Source organism: Metopolophium dirhodum, chromosome 5 (assembly GCF_019925205.1).
Source record: "Metopolophium dirhodum isolate CAU chromosome 5, ASM1992520v1, whole genome shotgun sequence".
NCBI lineage: Eukaryota > Metazoa > Arthropoda > Insecta > Hemiptera > Aphididae > Metopolophium > Metopolophium dirhodum.
Genome location: NC_083564.1, coordinates 16,431,438 through 16,448,872, shown reverse-complemented (window position 1 = coordinate 16,448,872; position 17,435 = coordinate 16,431,438). Strand labels below are relative to the sequence as shown.

General features: G+C 26.9%; 4 protein-coding genes across 10 annotated transcripts; 3 read left to right on the top strand and 1 right to left on the bottom strand.

The window, feature by feature from the left end:
- On the top strand, nucleotides 1–4,034 carry LOC132944297 (L-2-hydroxyglutarate dehydrogenase, mitochondrial). Of its 4 annotated transcripts, none has more exons than XM_061013571.1 (7): nucleotides 1–111; nucleotides 1,808–2,324; nucleotides 2,385–2,558; nucleotides 2,744–2,908; nucleotides 2,986–3,095; nucleotides 3,166–3,345; nucleotides 3,419–4,034. In XM_061013571.1, the coding sequence occupies exons 2-7, from the start codon at nucleotides 1,833–1,835 to the stop codon at nucleotides 3,642–3,644; spliced, it is 1,347 nt and encodes a 448-aa protein (XP_060869554.1). In that variant the 5' UTR covers nucleotides 1–111; nucleotides 1,808–1,832; the 3' UTR covers nucleotides 3,645–4,034. The 4 variants fall into 4 exon arrangements, with proteins under 4 accessions (XP_060869554.1, XP_060869552.1, XP_060869553.1 ...); XM_061013569.1 differs by having other exon boundaries at nucleotides 18–288; XM_061013570.1 differs by lacking the exon at nucleotides 1–111 and adding an exon at nucleotides 845–1,222.
- Nucleotides 4,035–6,673: 2,639 nt separating this feature from the next.
- LOC132944301 (uncharacterized) lies at nucleotides 6,674–7,381 on the bottom strand. 2 transcript variants are annotated; one of them, XM_061013578.1, is made up of 3 exons: nucleotides 7,105–7,381; nucleotides 6,855–6,996; nucleotides 6,674–6,787 (listed from the first exon to the last, which is right to left on the bottom strand). In XM_061013578.1, exons 1-3 carry the CDS (start codon nucleotides 7,228–7,230, stop codon nucleotides 6,771–6,773), a joined length of 285 nt encoding a protein of 94 aa, XP_060869561.1. In that variant the 5' UTR covers nucleotides 7,231–7,381; the 3' UTR covers nucleotides 6,674–6,770. The 2 variants fall into 2 exon arrangements, with proteins under 2 accessions (XP_060869561.1, XP_060869560.1); XM_061013577.1 differs by having other exon boundaries at nucleotides 6,678–6,808.
- Nucleotides 7,382–7,450: 69 nt separating this feature from the next.
- On the top strand, nucleotides 7,451–10,509 carry LOC132944300 (large ribosomal subunit protein eL42). Its single transcript, XM_061013576.1, has 4 exons — nucleotides 7,451–7,600; nucleotides 10,006–10,179; nucleotides 10,247–10,363; nucleotides 10,425–10,509. The coding sequence occupies exons 1-4, from the start codon at nucleotides 7,598–7,600 to the stop codon at nucleotides 10,443–10,445; spliced, it is 315 nt and encodes a 104-aa protein (XP_060869559.1). The 5' UTR covers nucleotides 7,451–7,597; the 3' UTR covers nucleotides 10,446–10,509.
- A 778-nt stretch (nucleotides 10,510–11,287) lies between these two features.
- LOC132944299 (WASH complex subunit 3) lies at nucleotides 11,288–14,047 on the top strand. 3 transcript variants are annotated; one of them, XM_061013574.1, is made up of 4 exons: nucleotides 11,300–11,401; nucleotides 11,561–12,875; nucleotides 12,948–13,112; nucleotides 13,171–14,047. In XM_061013574.1, the coding sequence occupies exons 2-4, from the start codon at nucleotides 12,858–12,860 to the stop codon at nucleotides 13,510–13,512; spliced, it is 525 nt and encodes a 174-aa protein (XP_060869557.1). In that variant the 5' UTR covers nucleotides 11,300–11,401; nucleotides 11,561–12,857; the 3' UTR covers nucleotides 13,513–14,047. The 3 variants fall into 3 exon arrangements, with proteins under 3 accessions (XP_060869558.1, XP_060869557.1, XP_060869556.1); XM_061013575.1 differs by lacking the exon at nucleotides 11,561–12,875 and having other exon boundaries at nucleotides 11,288–11,401; XM_061013573.1 differs by lacking the exon at nucleotides 11,300–11,401 and having other exon boundaries at nucleotides 11,448–12,875.
- Nucleotides 14,048–17,435: the final 3,388 nt, after the last annotated feature.

Genomic DNA, 17,435 nt, shown 5'->3' with positions numbered 1-17,435 from the left:
AGTCCGTGGGAGTACCTTATCTAGTTAGTATATAGATATCTGTGGTAAAAATACGATGTAGAGAACTAGAGAAGACATCTTATCTAATAAAAAAAATTGGTAAAATTTACGGTAAATTATTTTAATATATAAATTATAATAAATTTACAGCACACATCTCTAAAGATAATAATATACTATGAAGAGAAAAAAGTGGATTTGGTGTAGATAATTTTTATTGTTTTGTATATGATGTAAAATAGCAACTATAAATCCAATTTTTATACTTCATTTGACTTTCAGAAAAAAGTAAGATATTCCACGATTAAAAACTTGTAATTATTATATTTTTTTTTTGTACTATTTATTTTTGTACTACACTTACTAACAAAGTGTTATTTGAAAGCATGAAGTGACAGATTAAAACAAAATCAACAGAATTAAGTGTGAATATTGCTTATAAATAGGGCTGGGATTTGTATGTAAATACATATTTTTAGTGAAACACGATAAATTAATTATTGCAAATGATAAATTCGTTTCACGTGATTTGCAATAAAATAAGACATATTTTATTTTACATATTTTTACATATTTCGTCATAAATACATATTTTTACATACTTTGTAAAATTTTCGTTTTTATTTACATATTTCGTAAATTTTGACAATTTCAGTGGTTTTGTAATATAATAGTATTTTGATAACGGTATTCAGAAAATTGTAAGTGTATAATGCATATAGGAAATAAGTAGGTTAAAATAAATAATATTAATAACTTGATTTTAGTTTATCTTATCTGTTTCTGTTCGATAACCATACCTTAATGATGTTAGATTATACTTTATGTTATACAATTATTTGACAAAATATATTTACGAATTTACAACAGTACCTAACAGACTATCAGTTCTTGTGTTCACGTGGTAGTGAAAACATCTTTGCATTTCGAGTTATAAATTATAATTTAAAACTAAAGACTTAATAATAAATTAGTAAATATAATGCCTAAAGTAGCTCGATCTATTTCAACTAAAATTTCAAATGTTATCCGTGATTTTCCTAACGAAACTTTTTCGAGTGATAATAATGTACTTTACTGCAATGCGTGTGATTAAGTGTTTCAACTACTCAAAAATTTCAGATAACTCAACATATCTCAACATCAAAACATAAATCTAACAAAGAACAATTAGTAAAAAAACAAGTACAATCAAAGCAGCAATTTCTTACATCATCATCAAGTAAATGTAGTTTTAATATAGAATTATGTCGTGCAATGATTAAGGCAGATATACCTCTTGCTAAATTAGATAATCCACATTTCAAAGAATTTTTAGAAAAAAACATAGGTAAATCTATGCCAGACCGTAGTACTCTTAGAAAAAATTATCCCTTACAATTGATTAAACATCAATTTATTGTATTTTTTTAAATTTTTCTTTGTACAAAATTTTTATTTTATACTACATATTTTGGCAATTTTAATTACATATATATGTACATATTTTTGGTTTTTTATTACATATAAATCCCAGCCCTACTTATAAACATAATACTATTATTATTATTATTATACCTTAGGCCCTGAGTGTAAAAGTTGACAAAAGATAAGAAATTATTTTTATTTGCTACTCTTCATTAATTTAAGTTTTGTAATTCAAAGTTAAAATGTGTTTTTGTTATGTATATAACAATATAAAATAAAAAAAACATTTTTACATCATTTGAATGTATTATCAGGTATTAAAATAAAACATTCACATTGATTGAACATCATACATTTTTAAGCCAGTTAAAATAATTGTTATCCTATTTGTTTGTTTAAGAATCAACTGTTATACCTTAACCAAAATGAAACCAGTCCAAATGACAACAATGAAAATGGGAATTGTAAACTTATTTACAAGTTCATATACTCGTTTTTATAGTAAAGGTCAGAAAAATAGTTACGACGTACTAGTTGTGGGAGGAGGTATTGTTGGATTTGCAACTGCACGAGCATTATTATCACGAAATAAGCATTTACATGTAGGTCTTGTAGAAAAAGAAAATAGACCATCAGTTCATCAAAGCGGACACAACAGCGGAGTTATACATGCAGGTATATATTACAAACCAGGTTCGATGAGAGCAAAAATGTGCATTGCAGGTCTTTATAAAACTTATGAATACTGCGTCAAAAATAATATACCTCATAAAAAATGTGGAAAACTCATTGTTGCCACTGAAGAGTCCCAAATAAAAAGTTTAAATGACTTGTATGAGCGAGGATTAGAAAATGGCACCCCTGACATAAAATTGATAAATGGAAATGATATCAAGACCATTGAACCATATTGTAATGTAAGTCAATATAAGTCACAATAAAACTTAGTTAGCTAATTTTTTATTACATGTTTATAGGGTGTACGAGCAATTCATTCACCACATACAGGAATTGTGGATTGGGCAGTAGTGACACAACATTATGCAATAGACTTTGCAAATTTGGGAGGTCAAATAATTTACAATTTTAAAGTGAAATCGTTTGAAGAATGTAAACATAACAGAGCACTCAAAATAATTTCTAAAAAAAATGTACTTTTATTGTATTGTAATACACAAAAATAGAGAGGGACATGGCGTGGTACGTGTTAAAACCTATCTGACGCTATTGGATGGGTTATTGCCTAAAAATTTAAGCAACACAATACGCCATGTTTATAGAGTTCAAAATAAATAATTTCTTATTCATTGGATTTAAATTTAAAAAAAAATTACAGAACGAAGTATTAGCAGATTATGTAATTACATGTGGTGGACTACAATCTGATAAATTATCATTGATGACTGGATGTAAAGCTGATCCATACATTTTACCAGTACGAGGTGAATATCTTTTACTTGGCAAAGAAAAAGCGCATCTCGTTAAGGGCAATATATATCCAGTAAAGATCAATTTAATTTTATAATACAATCTGTACACAATACATCATAATATAAATTTATTTATCTTTCTTCTTAGGTGCCGGATCCCAGTTTACCATTTCTTGGAGTACATTTTACCCCAAGAATGGATGGCTCTGTGTTTTTGGGTCCAAATGCAGTTCTGGCTCTAAAACAAGAAGGATACAGGTTTTTAATACAGATAAATAAAAATTAACTAATAAAATATGTGATATTAATATATTATTCATGTCTTTAGCTGGAATGATGTTAGTATTTCTAACACAATAAGACTTTTAAAACTAGATGGTGTACAAAAACTTATGGCAAAACATATGAAATTTGGCATAAATGAAACTATCAAGTCTTTATTTCCTGCCAAGCAGCTAAAAGAAATACAAAATTACATTCCAGACATCAAACAAAATGATATTAAAAAGTAAAATCGAAAACAAAATAATATAAGTATATTTTTATTTATTTAACGCATTGCCTGTTACACAAATGAATAGAGGTCCTACAGGTGTTCGTGCTCAACCACTGTGGGCAGATGGAACAATGGCAGAGGATTTGGTGCTAGATATTGCATCAAATGATCCTTCAGAATTAGTGAAGCATAGAATAATGCATTGCCGAAGTGCTCCATCGCCTTCGGCGACATCTTCATTACCAATTGGTGAAGTCATTGTAGACAAAATGTTTGCAAAATACCCGAATTTAAACCCTTTACCAAATTAAGTTACCAATATTTATAGTGTATTTGAACCTAAGTCATTTAAGTGGTACTATGATAGTATGATATACTTTAGTTTATGTGGTGCAAGTGAGGTCTCATTTAGTAAATTTGTTTAATAATAACATAGATTTAAGTCTCTTAAAAAAACCTTAACCAAAGGGGCCAATTTGTAATCAAAGCAGCACACTAAACTAATTTGAATCAAAAATCAAAATTATATTACTACCATAATAAATGTGATAATAACAACATGCTATATACTTAATCCATAGTATTAATTATTATTTATTAAGTTAAATGAAAAATAATAACCTACAAATTAACACAAATTTGTATGTATTTTGTTAATTCAGGACAATAAACATAAAATTTGAAATATTAAAATATAATAACTCATTAAATGATAAGATTATAGAACTATACAAAGTACACACAACAAATTCCAATGTAAGGGAGACGACATCCTCATAATTAGGGATGTTGCGATACTATTGATTTTTTTCTTCCGATACAAGCATTTTTAGTAATGATACCACAGTTTTGATATTTTAATTTTATTGAAAGAAAAGTACTTGTATCAAAAAATATACATGGTATGAATATATATGTTTAAATGTTCATTTTTTTTTACATTAATTTAAAAGTTGTATTCACTGTATTTAGAATTGATACTTTTTATATTATAACCAAAACATAATATTTCTATATGCTATCATTTAGCATGTTTACAACTTCTAAATACTCATAAAAAAATTGATATCCATAAGAATTAATTCTTTCTTTAAATATTAGAATTCAATTTGATACCAAGTAAAAATATCGATACTTTTCTTTCTGTATCACATCCCGACTCATAATATTTAACAATTACTGTAAACAAATAATTGTTTACAGGTATACAGAATAAGTAAGTTATCATATATATACCTGGTACATCCCAGTTAAATGCCATGCCAGGCCATAATACTGGTTTCTTTGTAGCACAAAATTTTTCAAATTCAGACTGCAGATTATTTTCAAGACATTCAATTTCATTTACTTTTGAACCATAAAATTTTATTGGATTAATAACATTTATCTCAGTTATACTGGTAGATTCTGCAATACACATAATTATATTTTAATTTAAAAAAAATTATAATAATTTGATTAATTTGAACCAAAGAATCATAGGCGTGCGCATAGGCCTAGGCACGCCCTGTGATTTTTCATGAGCCAAAGCCTTATTTATACCATCCATAAAAATTTCTCAGGACTAAATAGTACAAAAATAGTCAAAATTGTTTCAAAATTTAACCATGTATGGAAAAGTTTAGTTTTAAAATTTGGTCAACATTTCAAGTCAGGGACTAGAACCTTTATGATTTTATCGGTTTGGGTTCTCAAAAATCCAAACTTTCGGTTCCGGTTCTGGTTTTCTAAAATGTCAAATTTGGGTTTCGGTTAATATTGGTTTTGACACTTTATATTTGACTTTTGCTTTTTATTTTATTTTTATCAATTAAGAACTGTATAAAAAAATTAACATATTAAGAACCTCTATTTAATGGCTAATATTAATTGTACTTAATTAAGTGTAGTCTATTTCAGAGTTTAGGTAATATAATATCATTAAGACTAAAACCATAAGATATACTATTATATTATTCAATAATTTACTGACTGTTTATGGAAGTTTCACTATAGGTACCATTGAATTATAAATATTGTAAGAATTAAAAAAAACATTACTAGCATATAATACGTATATTGTATGTGACTAACAAAATCTAAATAAATTATAATATATTTAAAACTTAACTAGGTATCTACAATCTACTATACTTACCTATTTTATTAGTTAATAATATTTACATTTTAAACTAATAGACGATACCCACATTAGGCATATTAGTTAGGAAACAATTATAAGACAACTTAAAAACTCTGAATCACTTATAAACGTAAAAATTGTTATTATTTTTAGAAATTCTACATTAGTTATTGCAAATTGCGATTTGCGATTCAATAAAAATTGACTGCAGGTAGGTTAGGCTTGTTATAAATTACACGGAAATTAGAATTTGGATTTTTGGAATTTGTTTTATGACAATTCTGTTGTACACATAATAGTATTCTTATTTCTTAGTATTGATAAACTTTTATAGATCAATGATTATATAATTATATGTTATTACTAATAAGTAGTGATAATTAACTTTATTACTAATAATTATACCTACTACTATAAAATATCTATTGGATTTGGAACTGAAAAAAACCAAAATAACCTCTACATCAAAATATAGGTTTCGGTTCCTAAAAAAATGTATTTAAGGGTTCCAGTCCCACAGGTCCAACCTGTTTCAAGTACCTATCTAGAATTATTCTTTTTTTAAATTACAACAAAATTTCAAAAATTAATGTTAATTTACCAATGCAAATCCAATATCATACTAGTTTTAAATTCAAAAACTCATAAATAATTAATTTCCCATTGAACAAGATACTGAAGTTAAAAATCAAATATTAGTTCGACTACTTATCGTGTACAGACAAAAAGATAATAAAAATAAAAAAAACACATCATTGTAAAACATTAAAATACCCAAAAACATAAAAACGATATATTTTAATTTATTAATATTAAATAGATATATAAAATTTAGATGTGTTGTATTTATAGAATGGTCAACTAAAGGGGCGATGATAATACATGCTTTTAGAATCTGTGCACGCCTATGCAAAGAATATAACAGTCTTGTGGGCAGTGGAAGTACAAAAGCAATTTGAGATTCTAGACTTTCCATCATAACAAATGCTCAAATTAGAAATATTATATTATATAAGATATAATACCCAAAAGAATTATTTTAATGAGTCAAAATATAAAAAGGTTTGTATCATCACAGTAGACTATGAATTTAAAATTACCCTTAATTTTTATGAAAACAATTTTAACTTGAATGTTCACCACACCTGTATTTCTTAATTACACTTATTTACAATTTTAATTATGTACATACTAAAAATCCAATGAACAAATCATTACCATTTTCAAAACTGGATGAATTGCACAGTCCATACTCTTGGTCAACTTTTCTCTTTTCTAATTCTACAAACAATGAACCATAACCATTTATTATTCTTCAATAAATAATATACCCTGTTTTAAAATTACAAAAAACTATATGACAATAATTAGTAAATTCACAAATACAACCTATACTAACCTATTTTTTCTTGATGTTCCAATGTTTTTTTTGAAAAGTTTAAATATTCTAAATCAATATCAACGCTGCCATCGGAAGTGCAAACATCGTCATCATCATACTCGTTTTTTTCAGTGTTAAGAGTTGCATATGTATTAATTTCCTAGGAAATAAATATAAAATACAATAAGTAACTTTAAAAAATGAGCATAAAAAGGTAAGAATATTGGACACGGACAAAACAGTCAGGTATTAATGCACTATTGCCTACCTTCGTTTCAGTATCAATCGTCACCAACGAACTATCGCTATCCGATCCCCGAGCCCCTGAAATTCGATAACCCCAATTGATTATGTTCTCGTAGTTTATCCAAAAATTCAATAGATTATGGTCCATTTTTATACTTAAATCAAATAAAAGTAAGAAATAATAGAAAGGAGCGGAAAATTTCAAAATAAATTAGCAAGTTTGACAACACCATATCAATAACTTTATCATTATTCATTACATATTTTAATCGCTGTCTCTGTGGAAGTATAACCATTAACCAGTAACCGCAGTCCGTAAAGCAGATCATTGCCCTACATACTCATTTTGTTCTCATACGATGAATACATAATACGTTTTTTAGAACTTCTTTGGCTCTCACATTGTCGTTATCACTGATACGTTCGACATTTGTAATGTTGTTCTTCTCGTCAAACATCATTCTCTTGTAGTTCACTCGTCGTGTTTATAAAACGTTTACTAACAAACTGGAAAAATGGTAAGTAAAGTTTCATCCGTTTCGATCTTAAAGCACAATAAGTTAAATGCACTATTCGTTTGTTTTATGGTGTCTGATACATGAGTAGTTTGAATAATTTCTAAACTTTTACGTATATCTTGTGATATTTTCAAGTCGCTTGTCTATATGTTGTAGTCTATACTTTATAACCATGAATTTCAGAAATCGATTACTCTTGGTTTTTTGAATTAATTTAAGCCCTACATGCACATGCAAGATGACTTCTATTAGAATTTTAAACCCGTCGGATTTGGTATTTACTGTTCTCATATTCTGTTATATTAACGGATGTGCCACAATGGGATATCTCTTATTGTTTTCCATAGTCTTAGAATATACTATAGCCTTAGGGAATCGGAGCTGGTGTATTTCTTATAGGAAAAACTCACGCCCTGTAGAATAGTCAGATTTTATTAATTTTAGTATTTATAAGTAACATTTTGCAGGTTGGATCAAAGCCCGATTTTCAAAATTATAATTATTGAAGCTAAAATATACTTATGAATAATGCACAATGTTTGTTCTTTTTCAAGAACATTACCATTATTTTAAGTAAACTAAATTTTTGGCCTTTGATTAGACTTGAAAATTATTGTCTTCTTTAATATAAAAATAAAAAAATTAACAAAATCCGACTATTCATTAGGGCGTGAGAGTTCTCTGGAGAAGTCATTTTTGTTAATTTAATACACCTATCAACTCCCCCCCTCCCTTAACAGATATCAAGCTGCAGATTAGTGGAAAAGTATTATAATTACGGCAGTACCTAACTAAAATATTTAATAGAATTTTGGGAAAACTTGTACAGAAGCCTTACCATGAAATTGTTTTACCAGTTCTTTTCTTAATGTTATACTTATTATGCTGATTTGTATTCAAAAACATTGATTCAAATATTTCACATGGTTTAAATCCACTGTTCAATTATCACAATACCTTATTAACCTGTTACATTTTAGATTCTGAGTGAAACGATGAGTGTATTGGTTTTACAATGATGTGTGGTTTTTTTATTTGTGTGTGTTCACGATAAGTAGTTGAATTAATTCTTCGATTTTTAACTTCATTATCTTGTTTGATGGGAAAGTGAATATTGTTGGTGCATCGGGGAGGTCAAAATTTAAAATTGCCAATAGTTTTCATAAGCGTCAGGAAAAATATGAGAATTAAGAATAAATGGAATTTTTGATGCGAAATCGCTTGTCCACCAAATAGATTTTGGTTTTTGATGTAACTCCAAAACTAATAAACACAAATACATGAAATTTTCAAAATATTTTGATTTGTTTTGAACTGTTTAGGGACATTTTCAATTTCCAATTTTATTAGTTTTTTTTTCTATGAATGTCAATAATACTTAATTTGTCGGGCCAAAAAGCTTGTAAAATTAATACAAGGCTCCTACTATATTGTTACAATGACATTTGAAAAATATTAAAAATCCTTAGTCACAGTTTTTATTTATAAACATTTAAAGTTCAAATCTTGACAAAATACGCTAAAATCACGAAAATTAGCAAATTATTTTGAGTTGAGAATTCATAAATCTAAGATTTGAAATTGTAATACAAGAGTCCTCATACGTTTGTTACCTTTATCAAAAAAAAAAATTATAGAAGAAAGTCAAATTAAATTTTTATGAGCGTTTGAAATTCATTTTTTTACAATATTGGATATTCACTCGATTTATCATATAGTGGTTTTGTTATTTTATTGTAATTCAAAAACTAATAACTGTAGATACAAGAAAATCTTACTGAATGTTTATATTTTCATTTTCTATACATCATACAATTTTAAAATTATTTTGACTTTTTGAGCTGTTTGCGGACATTGTCAGTTTTAGTTTTTTTTTCAATAAATATTAAGAAAATTTTATTTGTTGGTCAAAAAAGCATGAAAATTGAATGTAAGGCTCCTGATATATTGTTACAATAGCAGTTGAAAAATATTAAAAAGGCCTAGCCACAATTTTTTTTTTATAAGCATTTAAAGTTTGAATTTTGACAATTTAATAATTATTTTGTAGCTAAATATTTATAAAATGTTCAACTTTTATAGCTAAAGATTGAAAATTGAAAAGAAGGTTCCACGTAAAAAGTTATATATAAATTACTTTATTCACAATAATATCATCAAATATACTTAGTAATACCATAGGCTGACTGACCGTTTTCGCTCAGAATCGTTTTTCTTATACAATGATATTATATCATTGAATTCAAATTTAACACCATCCATTACAGTAACCTACTGTACAGCAGAGCAACATCCACTTCCCCACCTTTTTATTATTGGAATAATTTTTTGCATTTAAACTATTATAATTTTTAAACACAATTCTTGTGTTTTATCTTATTGTTATATACAATTTCTGATTTCAGGTGAATGTACCTAAACAAAGACGTACGTACTGCAAGAAATGCAAGGTACATAAGGTACACAAGGTAACGCAGTACAAAAAATCTAAGGAACGTCAAGCTTCCCAGGGTCGTCGTCGTTACGACCGAAAACAGAGTGGTTTCGGTGGTCAGACTAAGCCTATTTTCAGAAAGAAGGTATAAACAATTATTATTGAATAATAAACCAATTAGTTTAAATTAAATATGAATAATTGTTCACCAGGCTAAAACAACCAAGAAAATTGTATTAAGGATGGAGTGTTCTGAATGCAAATACCGTAAACAAATCCCATTGAAACGTTGCAAGCATTTTGAATTGGGAGGTGACAAGAAACGAAAGGTAAGAAATGTTGTTATTTTAAATATTTCATTTTGTTAATTTAACTATTTTTATTTTTCAGGGACAAATGATCCAGTTTTAAGTTGTAAACATATTTTTGTTACTTTTAAGACCAATATATAAGTGCTACTGCAAAATACTTTTTATTTCTCAATTAATATTTATTATAATATTCCATATTGTTTTATTTCCTATCGCATTCCCACTGATTTGGTCTTCGAATTTGGTATGTACTAAATAATACATCTAGTTATGACATTTTTTTGTACGCAATATTCATATTTAAGAACTTGTTTTAACAATATTCTTAAAACGATTACTTAAATATTCAATGTAATATTTTTAATGGCAATAAGAATGAAGATACATTTTTTTAAAAATATGTTATTATTAAGTTATAATTGTATAACTATGGTGTGGATTTTTAGGTTTTTTATATTGCTGGTATTATAAGAAGAAAAATACTAAAATATCTTAGTCCGTGGTATTAAGAATTATTTTTACTTACTAATTAATTACTTTATCTGAGTTCTTTAAATTTTAATTTTATGGCTCGACGAGGGCTTAAATTATTAAAAACACTAATATAATATTATAAATAACTAGCTAGAATCCAACCTAACATTTGGGATAAAATTATAAATTAGGTATCATTTTTTATTCCTCTTCTGCGACATATAGTTTGATTACCTTTGTCTTATTCTTATAGCATAGCTTGTAAGTTAATGAAAAAGTACTTATATATTTAGGTGAGGATGTATATAATGTATGTTGGGTAGATTTACATGATGCATTTATTACGAGTGTGTTAGGTCATAAATATTTCACAAATAATATTTAATAAGAAGAAAATAAGATTTGTGAATGAAAATCTAGTAACACCAGCTTAAAAGTACCTAACCTTATAGACTAGTAAGTATTAAGAGGACGGTATACAGGCATTTATTGTATGTATCAGTCTCTCAAGTGTGTAACGTGGCAAATTTTACACTTAGCGAATAATGTTTAGCTCAATTAGGAGCGAATTGAAAATTTAAGGTAAGATTATTTAGGGCATCTCATAGGCTTTATTACATTTTAATTATTAGGCGAGTTATAAGTATTTTTAAATTTTACATTGTTTATAATACTAAGTAGTCACTCGCTTCAAAGTATATAACATGAATATTAATATTTTATTTTACGGATCTTACACAGGTTGCAGTGATTAAAATCAAATAGTGTAAGCTGTGACAGGGATAGTAAAAAAAAAAAAATGCTCAAGTTAAAATAAATTAAACACGAATTATGATAGGTATAGGTAAGTATATCTTAATTCGTGATGTAGGTAATGGCCATGACTAAATACCATAGATATATGTCTATGCTAAATACTAAAAGCACGATTAAAGATAGTACTATCTGTAGCCGTGCTAAATCATACAATATTAACCACGGACTAAGATATAATATTTAACCATTTTAACCTAATTATTTGTGTGTAACATCTAATAAAAGAGATACAAGTGGTTCAGACACTTTCAGATTCAGTACTTTAAAACATTTTGAAGCAAAATTGAGCATGGGTACGATAATGCATATTTTATGCTATTAGTTTTTTAACATAGACAAATATATCGAAGATATTGTTGGGAAGTAACCGTGACAAAACACGATTTATCATAAAAGTAGGTAAGAAATAGGAGTGTAGGTAATTAGGTATCGAAGAAGTTAAGAAATATATGATTTAAAAATTAATAATAATATATATTATGTTATTATGTATAGCCGTATAATAGGTATGTACCACGATCTAAGATATAATGGACTGAATACTGAAAACGACATAGTGGGCGGATGACGGGGGACAGCCCGCAAAAGGTTCCTCTGTTATCATCAACGCCCATAATTGAATGTTTTCAGCGCTACCAGTCGTGGTGTTATTTAGCGTCACAGTTTGTATCTCAGTCCGTGTTTTATACAGATGGCGCTGTAAACTATCAATTATGATTAGAACCCCCGCATTTTCCTCTAGTACATACTTTCGAGGCCACTGATAAGCTGATCGTTCCTAGTACATTATATCAGTTTAGTCCGTGATAGTAACTTATAATTATAAATATTAGGGGTATCTATCTGTGGTAAATATAAATTATTATTACTGATTAAAAACAAATTTTTTATCACAACTAAATTATATGGATTGAACCACAGAATAGATTAAATAATAATATATAATAAACCTGATTGAACCATGAACTAAGGTCTAATATAATATAATTTATCTTAGTTCATAGATTGAATAAAGTCTACATTTGAGTATTTGACCACAGAATAGATGGAATTTCTATTCTGTGATTTGACTATCATTTGAGAGTTCCAAACTTCAAATTTATGTCGTTCTCTTGATAGTTTTTGTATTTTAACTAATAACAATAATACACAAAATTTCTTGGTTTTACCGTAAGAATATAACATACTGTTCCATTAATATTATTTCTTCAAATAAACAAAAATGGAAGAACTTAAAAAAGTAAGTTTAATATTATTAAATATTTTTGACCAGATTAATAATTATATTTTGTTTTTATTTTTGTTGTTATAGGTTCCTCCAATGGAACAACGTCAATTAGTTACATATATTAATCATTTCATTACGTCCACTGTAACATTTTTAAACAATTTTATGACACACTGTGAAGCAAAAATGATGAAATCCGAACAACGATTACAAAAAATTTCAGCATCTCTGTGTATATTAGAAACTAAGGTACAACTTAACTAAATATTACATGACACATTAATACATAAGATAATATGAATTTTAGTTAAATTCTGTCCCTGAACTACGAGAACTGCAATCTTCTCAATTTCAAACAAGTGAACCTCCCAGCAATCAATTAAAAGATAATTTACATAATACTGAAGTAACTGATGAACATAATAAAACAGAGGCAACCGATGGACTTATTAAAACCGAGACAACTGATGCCCATGGTAAAACTGAAGACATTATTTCAGAACCAGCTGCTGTTGTAGATGAAAGTCCCAATGAGCCAATTGTGGATCCAACAATATTAAAATATCGTAAAATGATTCAATTTGGTGTGCCAAGAGGCGCTGTTGAATTAAAAATGGTCAATGAAGGATTGGATCCGAAACTATTGTGATAAATTAATAATTTCTTGTGTAGTGATTTATAAAACAAAATATTAAGGAAATCATTTAATTTTTTTACATTAACATTATATAGTTACCACATAACATGTAAATGTGTAATGTGTCATGTCCAATACTATAAAAAAAAATGGGGACCCTAAAGATATTGTAATACCATTCTTATGCTATCATAATGTTTTATATGTAACAATAATATTATGCTAGCATTTTTATATATTTGCTATAAGAAAACATTACCCTTGGTCACACATTTCTCTTCCATAAAACTTTGTATCATCTGTGATAAAATAATTAATAATAATACTTATAAGACTTATATAATTATAAATTGCTAATAAATAATTTTTATTACTTATTACTTATCTATTTGTAATGTTAAACATGTACTGTATTTAAAATATAACTAAAAATGTATATTTTGTTCTGACCGCTGATATATTGACATGAGGACAATAAATCTTCATTATAATGCTAAGTAATGCTATAGGAATGTATTATAAATTATGGTTCCTTTATAACCGTACCATAGATGATAGATATATACAACAACTAGATAGCTGTCTCCTTATTATCGAAGTCGGCCACCATTTACAAGGCAGGCAATGTTTACAAAATAATATTATCACGGTATATATAAGTTAATTGTAAATATGTATATAAATAAATGTAAAATTAATGTAAACATTGCCTGGTTTATAAATGGTGGCCGACTTCAAGATTGGTCACAACTGTAGTATGAAGACAGCTATCTAGTTGTTGTATTTATCTATGAACCGTACACAGTTTCATACACCATACTTTCATGTTTACAAAGTTAAGATAGGTATGGGTACATAAAAAAAAATTAAAGGTAATTTGTAACAATTCAACTGATGAATATTTTTTTTATATTTTAATTACCCACTTGTTTTTCTATTATTTAGTATATTATTTCACTTTAATTATTATTATGAGATAGGTATATTTTTTATCTTATTTATAAATTAAATTATGTAACCACATAAAATATATACATTTTGTTATATCTAGATACAAATGCTTAATACTGTAGTTTTGTTATTATTAATTATTAAAAAAAAATGTTGCATTTTTATTTTATCTACATTTTTTATTTTAGAAACAAATTATATATTGTTTGATGTCACCATTAAATTATTTTAATTGAAAATATTGGTGTTTTTAAAATTTTAATTAAGTTTTTAAATTACCCAAAATTTAAGGTGACCTACAACAACAGGTTTTTATTTTTTTTACTCATGAAATGTTTTGTAAGGTAGGTAAGTTGTTCTATGTAACATCAATTTTTTTCTGCTCAGAATTAACATGAGAATTTCAAAATTGTTTCAGGTCACCCAGGTGGCCAGGTTGATGGTACTTTAAGTTTTAATGATCAATAATAATTATGAAGACGCTACCCATGCATAACTGTGTTTTTTATTTTTTGGTTACAGAATAACCTACTTATGTGGAACCTTAATTTAAATTTTTAATCCTTAGCTATAAAAGTTAAACATTTTATAAATTTGTAACTACTAAATCATTTTTAAATAAAATGGCCAATTTGATACATTTTTTCAAAATTTGAACTTTAAACACTTGTAAGAAACCAAGTAAATTACATACAAGGGTGTCCGCATGGGGGGAGCAAGTAGGGGCAGTTTCCCCTCCCTTGGCTTTTTCTGGGTTGATTATCATATATTATTATTGAAGATTTTAATGTTCTAAAAAAACTAATAAAATGCCCTAACAATTCTAAATAGTGCACTAAATTATTTTTATTTTTAATATTAAAGTTATAAATTCTAATATAAATTTTGAACTTTTAAATGATTGTAGAAAAGTTTTACAGACAAAACGTATCATTTGGACTACTTATTTAATCTGAAAATTAACTATTTTTTTTCTGTACCTATAGGTTTAGACTTTATATCATATATTTATTATAAAAATCATATAAAAACATGTGCAAATTTAAATATAAAATATTAATTTTAAATTTAGAAAAAACTTCAAAATGCTCTAGAAATCTTTAAATGCAAAAAATGACCCTTAAATTTAAAATCGTCAAAAAATTCAATGTAGGTATGTTATAAAACGAGTATCGAGTAGATTTGGAAAACAACGTAAAGTGCATGATTATCTCAACCTCAATCATTACCGTTGTAATATAAAATATCGCAAAATAAACTTTTTTTAAATTAAAAATAAAATTTTTTTTTTTTACAAAGTGATTTACACTCGATTCAGAGTCAGAACTAAGAACGTTGCTTTTATAGATTATGAGATGTAGTGGTGGGACCTAAGTGCAATACTGCAGTGTCAACCAAGTTCTTACTTTTTTAATAAAAAAATTAAATGTTCATAGAAATTAGATGGCATACCTACGATAGCTACAACTTTTTAAATTTGTGGTATCAATGACTGAATAAGCTAGAAATATTTGATTTTATAAATTAACTAAAATTATAAAACTAATGGTAATATTTTATCTATTAAAAAATTATGTATTTGATAGCTTAAAATTACATAACAATTAATTAAAATGAATGCTGTAAGATTAAGTCTTAACTAACTATATGTACGTATAATTCATAAATATTTTTACATTTCTTGCATATATGAAAGAAAATATGTCACAAAAATACTTTATAACTAATAGGATACTGAGACTAAAAATGTAAAAATAAAAATATTTTGCCCTTCCCTTAACAAATTCCTGCGGACGCCATATGATGACATTTACATGACAGAATTACATGATGTAAAAATTTGAACTTCAAACACTCATAAAAATGTAATTTGACTATCCAGTAGAAATTTTTTGAAGTGAAAACTTCTTTAGCGGCGCTGTGCACTTAATCAGTTTTTTTGTAATGGGTAAAAAATGTTAAACTATCGCGTCAGACGAATGCGTGCATTTATACCATTATGCGAAAGAAAAATAAACATACTTCTAGAAGTCCGATTTCAATTTTGAAAAATATTTTTAATTCAATAACTTCTTTTCTATGTTCTGTAGGAAAAACTTTTTTAATTTTTTTAACTCGTTGAACCTTTAAAGTACAAGTTCATTTTGAGAAATTAAGTAAATTAATTTGCAATGGTACTACAAAAATTTTACAAAATATCAAAAATCTATTTCCTACAAAACATAGAAAAGAAGTTATTGAATTCAAATTAGTTTTCAAAATTGAAATCGGACTTTTAGAAGTATGTTAATTTTTCTTTCGCTTTTGGCATTATTCGATCTCATGTAAGTAGAAAAAAAAACGACGGGTTGCATTCCGAGAGTGCCGGCAGAAGTGAAAACTTGAATATTAACGCCGTGCATTTTTGATATTTTGGAATGGTTAGGAAAGAATTTTGCACGAATTGCTTTAATTATCATTATAAAAGTAAGTACTATCATTTATGTGGTAAAAATACAATATTCATTTATTGCGCTATAATTAATTATTTTACATCTCCAAAACTGATATGAAAGATTTATGGTACGTGAAGTAAGAAACGAACAATTTTGATTTGAACCTATTTAAAAGGCTAATAAAGACCGCATCAATAGTACTTTTGTAATTCGTTGTGCTAAGATTGCGATCATTCGACATCGTTAAACCAAATTCATTATTTAAAAATTCAATTAATAGTTGATTTTTATCATCTGCAAAGTTTATGTTGAAATCTCCACTCCAACGCCAATCATTCATTTTAGCTAGTAAAATTGAAAGTAATTGATCAAAATGAACACTATATAAAACATCTACTATGTTAATAAATTTCAACAAGTGCAACATATGATAATAAAATAAAACCCGTCGTTTTTTCATTTATTCATTTCTACTTACATAAGAGCGAATAATGCCTAAAGCGAAAGAAAAATTAATATACTTCTAGAAGTCTGATTTCAATTTTGAAA

Excerpts from the sequence above, each read along its gene's own strand:
- LOC132944297 (XM_061013571.1), top strand. The coding sequence starts at position 1,833 with ATGAAACCAGTCCAAATGACAACAATGAAAATGGGAATTGTAAACTTA. Across the intron at positions 2,909-2,985 it reads TTAAGGGCAATATATATCCA|GTGCCGGATCCCAGTTTACC; the intron begins GTAAAGATCAAT and ends CTTTCTTCTTAG. Across the intron at positions 3,096-3,165 it reads CTAAAACAAGAAGGATACAG|CTGGAATGATGTTAGTATTT; the intron begins GTTTTTAATACA and ends TCATGTCTTTAG.
- LOC132944301 (XM_061013577.1), bottom strand. The coding sequence starts at position 7,230 with ATGGACCATAATCTATTGAATTTTTGGATAAACTACGAGAACATAATC. Across the intron at positions 6,997-7,104 it reads CGATTGATACTGAAACGAAG|GAAATTAATACATATGCAAC; the intron begins GTAGGCAATAGT and ends TTTATTTCCTAG. Across the intron at positions 6,809-6,854 it reads GGAACATCAAGAAAAAATAG|TTTTTTGTAATTTTAAAACA; the intron begins GTTAGTATAGGT and ends ATTGTCATATAG.
- LOC132944300 (XM_061013576.1), top strand. Across the intron at positions 10,180-10,246 it reads AGCCTATTTTCAGAAAGAAG|GCTAAAACAACCAAGAAAAT; the intron begins GTATAAACAATT and ends ATTGTTCACCAG. Across the intron at positions 10,364-10,424 it reads GAGGTGACAAGAAACGAAAG|GGACAAATGATCCAGTTTTA; the intron begins GTAAGAAATGTT and ends TTTATTTTTCAG.
- LOC132944299 (XM_061013574.1), top strand. Across the intron at positions 13,113-13,170 it reads TGTGTATATTAGAAACTAAG|TTAAATTCTGTCCCTGAACT; the intron begins GTACAACTTAAC and ends TATGAATTTTAG.